The 5,410-nt window shown below is 32.1% G+C and overlaps 1 protein-coding gene across 1 annotated transcript; it reads right to left on the reverse strand.

Annotated features, from left to right (window-relative positions):
- Nucleotides 1-3,478: 3,478 nt before the first annotated feature.
- LOC136798401 (uncharacterized) lies at nucleotides 3,479-4,975 on the reverse strand. The gene is made up of 5 exons (XM_067055008.1): nucleotides 4,816-4,975; nucleotides 4,529-4,657; nucleotides 4,235-4,353; nucleotides 3,901-4,029; nucleotides 3,479-3,771 (listed from the first exon to the last, which is right to left on the reverse strand). Exons 1-5 carry the CDS (start codon nucleotides 4,973-4,975, stop codon nucleotides 3,535-3,537), a joined length of 774 nt encoding a protein of 257 aa, XP_066911109.1. The 3' UTR covers nucleotides 3,479-3,534.
- Nucleotides 4,976-5,410: the final 435 nt, after the last annotated feature.

A 5,410-nucleotide genomic window follows, 5' to 3' on the forward strand; every position in this document is an offset into this window, starting at 1 on the left:
TTATATATTATTTTCAGATCCATTTCTTGACACCCCTGTCTCAGTGACCCTGTTAAAGTTATTTAGCCAGTGAAGATAAAATGAGCTATGCCAATGGGAGGGGAAAACCGCTTGTTTTGAAATGAAATTCTAATGTTTACAGCTCAAAAATCCAGTGAGGATGGCCTCAGTGTCTCAGTGTTTTTTTCCGAGCGGCAATGAGAGCTCTTGTAGCTTTTCAATGGGGATGAAATTTCAGAGTATTTTTATCACCGGGACCATTTTTTGGCGGCTTTTTCCAGTGAGGAGGGGTCCCACCGAGTCTGTTTCTAGGGTCTGTTTGCTCTAGCTTGTGAACAGCTGCGAGAGAGTTAATCAAGGAGGATTTAACAAAACATGATAAACATGGATTAAAGATTTAAAATTGATGGCGAAATACTGTACTGTCATCAGCGTGCCTTATTTTTGACGATTACGATCTTCATTGCGATTTCGCGATAGCCTAGACTGGAGTCGTTTATTATGCGTGTAATACTAATAATACCAATACTAATAATAACAATAATACGGGACTTAGTTTGTATAAACGACTGGAAGAATCCGGTGTTCCAGCCTTATAGATACAGGGGCTAGCTACGCAGAAACTTGCGTAGCGAGAAAATAATTTATCAAGCAACAACAAACTCTCAAAACGAAACCAACTCAAATGAAAAACTTTCAATACACAAATCCACACATATTTTTTTTCTCAAGAATTATTTTGAGCAGGAAAAAATTATAATTGCAATATTGACACTTTTCTTTTGTTTGGAATTAGTGCACAAAGGTTTCTAGACGACTAAAATTGTTCCATTCATTACTTTTTGCCTTATTTCTACTATGTATAAATTAGTCGTCTAGCTTGCTAGACTAGCGATAGCCGCATTCTTTTGTGGTAAATATGGTTTTAAGATTACAAAAACGCTGGGTCTTTCACTTCACCACGGAAAAAGGTTAGCTTGAAATAGAATGTTACACTGAAAGAAAGAACATGGGATTTCAAATTAAGTTTCAAGAATTTTGGTAACATTTTATTTGAAAGCTTGCGAAAAATCTCCATTCTGCAATGAATTCAAATAGCTCAAAATGGAAATTTTTGGTAATCCCTGTACCATTAATCATTCTATCTCTTTTCTGAATACCGAATAGAATGGCTATAGTTTTACTTAAAATATATTAGGTTGCATTTAGTCTCGTGACTATTTACTCTGGTATTAATCTTTACTAATTTATCTTTTTACTTATTTTTTGATTTTAAAAAATTAGAGAAAAATGAATTTCAGCAAAAAAAAATTAAAACAGCATGGAATGGAAAGTGCATTTTATTTGTAAAACTATTTGAACTACATTTTATTTTATCAAATTCGTGACCATATCGAAAAATTTAGTTTCAATACGTTTAAATATCGAATGGAAAGTGCATTTTATTTGTAAAACTATTTGAACTGCATTTTACTTTATCGAATTCATGACCATATCTAAAAATTTAGTTTCAATGCGTTTAAAAAATCGAATGGAAAGCGCATTTTATTTTTAAAAATATTTGAACTGCATTTTTTTTGTAAATTCATTAGCATATCGAAAAATTTAGTTTAAATGCGTTTAAAAAATCGAATAAAAAATGCATTTTATTTGTGAGAGCATCTGAATTGCATTTTATTTTAGTGAATCCGTGGTTCACATTAAAAAAATAATTTTACTACGTTTAAAAAAGTGGAAAATGAATTTAATTGAAACAACATTTGAATTGTATTTTCTTTGCTCAAGTTCAACGTAATCTTTTATTATACATTTATATATAATTTAAAGTCTAGAATTTAAATACATTTTGATACCCAATGAATTAGAAATTCATCAAAGTTTTGAACCTAGAATTTTATTCTATTTTAATGCATTCTATATTCGTTTTCAATGGAATACGAGCATTTAGTTTCCGTAAGGGTGGTTTCAGTTATATATTAAGAAAAATTAATTAAAAAAATGGAAAAAAGCGTATATGGTTAAAATTAGCTTTTACTGTTACAAGAGCAGTCCCAGTACGGGTCTTTTATGTAACAAAAGTTAATGTCTTTAAATAAATAAATAAAAATGAAATATTTGTTAAATATTATTTGATCTTTCAGTGCTACTTGGGCCGGCCGGGGTAATTGTGCAACTCGCACGTTCACCTCTCAGACAAGTAACAACTGGTTGGATGGATCCCAGCGATCACGACACTCTTCATGCAATTTTGCTTCGCAGAGATTTTCTCAGAAAGTATACTTAAAAATATCGAACATTCGCGGGAAGTTCTGCCAGTAGCACCAAAAATCAATGGTGTCAAAGTCCCTCTCTCGATTACCTGGAAGCTCTTTTCCTCTTCTTCTCAAAGCTTGCTCAAATGTTTCACGATAACTCTGAGCTAGAAGGTTTTGTGTTGTCTACAAAATCCTTAAAATCATCTGGCTATTCTACCACTTCACGAAATGATCCATCTCGGAGATTAAATCCTTCAACAATTGAACCATACAGCTTGTAGGCAACTGTGTAGAAAAGATAACTGCTCTCCTGTTACACCATAAACACCAAGATTTCTTCAAGCTAAGACACTTTTTTTTTCTCTTAGACCAAACTGTTCTTCTTCTGCGGTCACCAGGCAAATTTCAGGAGCGACTATAGAAAACCCACTTTTAAAACAAAGTTAAAACGGAGATAAGCCTCCGTAACCTACGTATTGAAAATTACCACGCGATTTCGAGTATTGAGATACTTGGAAAGATGCACTCCAACTTCAGGTAAGCAATGAAGACATAAGTGAGGTATAGAATTGTAGACGGTTTCGAAATATCAAAATGTCATTTTTTGAAGACATTTAATGCAAATTCTTTCTTGACTGCAATTCCAATTGCTTAGTTAATCTGTCCACAAAAACATTCATTTTTTAAACCAAAACATTCGTTCAGTTTTTATCCAATTTTTTAACCTCCGTAACCTTTTTTACCTACATTTGAAGCTGAATATTTCTAACCTCCGTAACCTTAATTACCTACGTTTGTTTGAAGCTGAATATTTTTAACCTCCGTAACCTTTTTTACCTACGTTTGTTTGAAGCTGAATATTTTTAACCTCCGTAACCTTTTTTACCTACGTTTGTTTGAAGCTGAATATTTTTAACCTTCGTAACCTTTTTTACCTACGTTTGAAGTTTAATTTTCTTAACCTACGCAACCTTTTTTTTGCCTACGTTTGTTTAACAGCTGAATATTTTTAACCTTCGCAACCTTTTTTACCTACGTTTGAAGTTTAATTTTCTTAACTTACGCAACCTTTTTTTACCTACGCTTGTTTAACAGCTGAATATTTTTAACCTCTGTACCCTTCTTTAATTAACCTACTTTTATCTATTACAATTTTTTCGATGTAATTAGAAGTAACCGAAAGTAAATTAAATTTTTCCAAAAAAAATCTTCATAACCATAAATTACAAAGGAATATTAAGTTTCTGAATTGATATCTTTGGTGTGACCACAAAAATAATTAAGTTCCATAATAAACGGTGCTGGCATCCTTGATGAATTGAAGAAAAAGATTTTCATCTTTATATTGATAGCGCCACATAAACTCTGCAAGATGTGAACTGAATAAATATTTCTTAGCCCCGAAAGCAGGTAGGTGAACTTTTGCATGTCGCCAGTGGCCTTCGATTTTGTTAGTGTGGTCTCCCGATTCATTAACAAACTCAATGCTATGATTTACGTAGAAACGCAAACATTTTAATAATGACAATAAAGAATTAGATTTTACAGTAATGTGACAATAAATTTGTTCCCGGGCAATACTGACACAAAGTTATAAAGTCAAATTAAAATAGGATGAAAAACTATCAAAAAAACTCACTTTTAGGTGTTTATAATCCTTCTGTGAAAGAATATCGTAAGCTTTCCAATAATCAGATATAATGGTAGTTCCGGGTTTTATAAATATTTGGATGATAGGAAGTAATGTATTTCTGTCTCGTTTCTCTACTGGTACCTGAAACAATGAATGAAAATTATAAACATTGTTTTTTAAAATTGACTAAAGAAAAAAAATTATAGCGATTTTTGTTTAAATTTACTTAATATTTTTCGGAATCATTTGAGTTGAAAACCATTTCATTTTTATGTTCCTTGAATACTTTGCTCTTAAATAGAGGTCATTGAGGTTAGCTTAAATGATGTATTTAATACACTATTACCATGAAGTTTTTCCTTGACCCTTCCTCTATGCCACCAAAAACCCATCGGCCCTCAACTCTGTGCCCACGGTGATACTTTCGTTTACCAAATTTACTCTCATCAGTCTGTACACGAATACCTTTCGAAAATAAAATTAACTATATTTAAATTTACCAAAAAGGTGAATAATCATCTTGATTATAAATTTGTTTTCAATCCTTAGAATCTTAGAATTGATCCTCATATATGTTTTCTGAACGATAAAGGTTAAAGTATCAAAAGTTTAAGGTATTCAAAATGTAAATAAAACTGACCCTCTCCTCCAATTGGTTCACTGTTCGTGAGTATTACGACTTCACACACCTCTCGACAAAACATGTCCCAGTCCACTGCCGTGTTTGGAGACAATCCCATTTGTTGAATTATAACTGATTGATCCACACCTTGTTATAATAAAATAAAATTAAAGAATCGTCGAATGTAATCTATTACTATTGTTTGAAGACCCGTGATTAAACATTTAAGATATCTAAAAATATCTAACTTTAGCAAATATTGCTCGAAAGTTAACTAACATTTTTAAAACATGATCAATATTTACCAGTACACCACCAATAAGTAAGCTCCAATATTTCTGTAATGGTTAGATTACTGTTATCAAACCATGAACCTGTCCTGATCGATTTCTCTACTGAATGTCCTTGTCTTTGACATCTCCAAACAAGCCCATCAGAACCCTTTGTTGTTTTTGTCAAATGCATAGGCAAATTACATTTATGACAGGTGCGATTTTTCTTAATCAAGTTATTATCCATCGACCATCGAATGGCTTGCTCGTTATTTGGAATAACATCACATAGTATCCAACGGTACGATCCAATAATTGGATGACTTTGTCTATGATAGCTAGACTGTTTCGGTGTTGTGCCGATTTGAGTAGACTTTTCAACATTTGAGACCTTTGCAATGGGTTGAGGCTTGAGTTGATCTATGTCTTTTCATTATAACTTTGTACTTATTAATCTGAAACGAAAGATGAAAACCATAACATCGTTTAAAACATGAAATTAGTCGAGATAAAATAAAATAATGAGCAGCAAACATACAATTTATTTAGATAAAAAGCAGAAAGTTAGTCTACAATTTTAATAAATAGTAAAAATAATGATATACTAGCTGGCCTTGATGTCGCTATA

Source organism: Clytia hemisphaerica, unplaced genomic scaffold, assembly GCF_902728285.1.
Source record: "Clytia hemisphaerica strain Z4C2 unplaced genomic scaffold, Clytia hemisphaerica genome assembly, whole genome shotgun sequence".
Taxonomy (NCBI): Eukaryota; Metazoa; Cnidaria; class Hydrozoa; order Leptothecata; family Clytiidae; genus Clytia; species Clytia hemisphaerica.

Coding starts and splice junctions, on each gene's coding strand:
- LOC136798401 (XM_067055008.1), bottom strand. CDS start 4,975: ATGCATTTGACAAAAACAACAAAGGGTTCTGATGGGCTTGTTTGGAGA. Junction 4,658..4,815: donor TACTTATTGGTGGTGTACTG/GTAAATATTGAT, acceptor TATTATAACAAG/GTGTGGATCAATCAGTTATA. Junction 4,354..4,528: donor TGAACCAATTGGAGGAGAGG/GTCAGTTTTATT, acceptor TATTTTCGAAAG/GTATTCGTGTACAGACTGAT.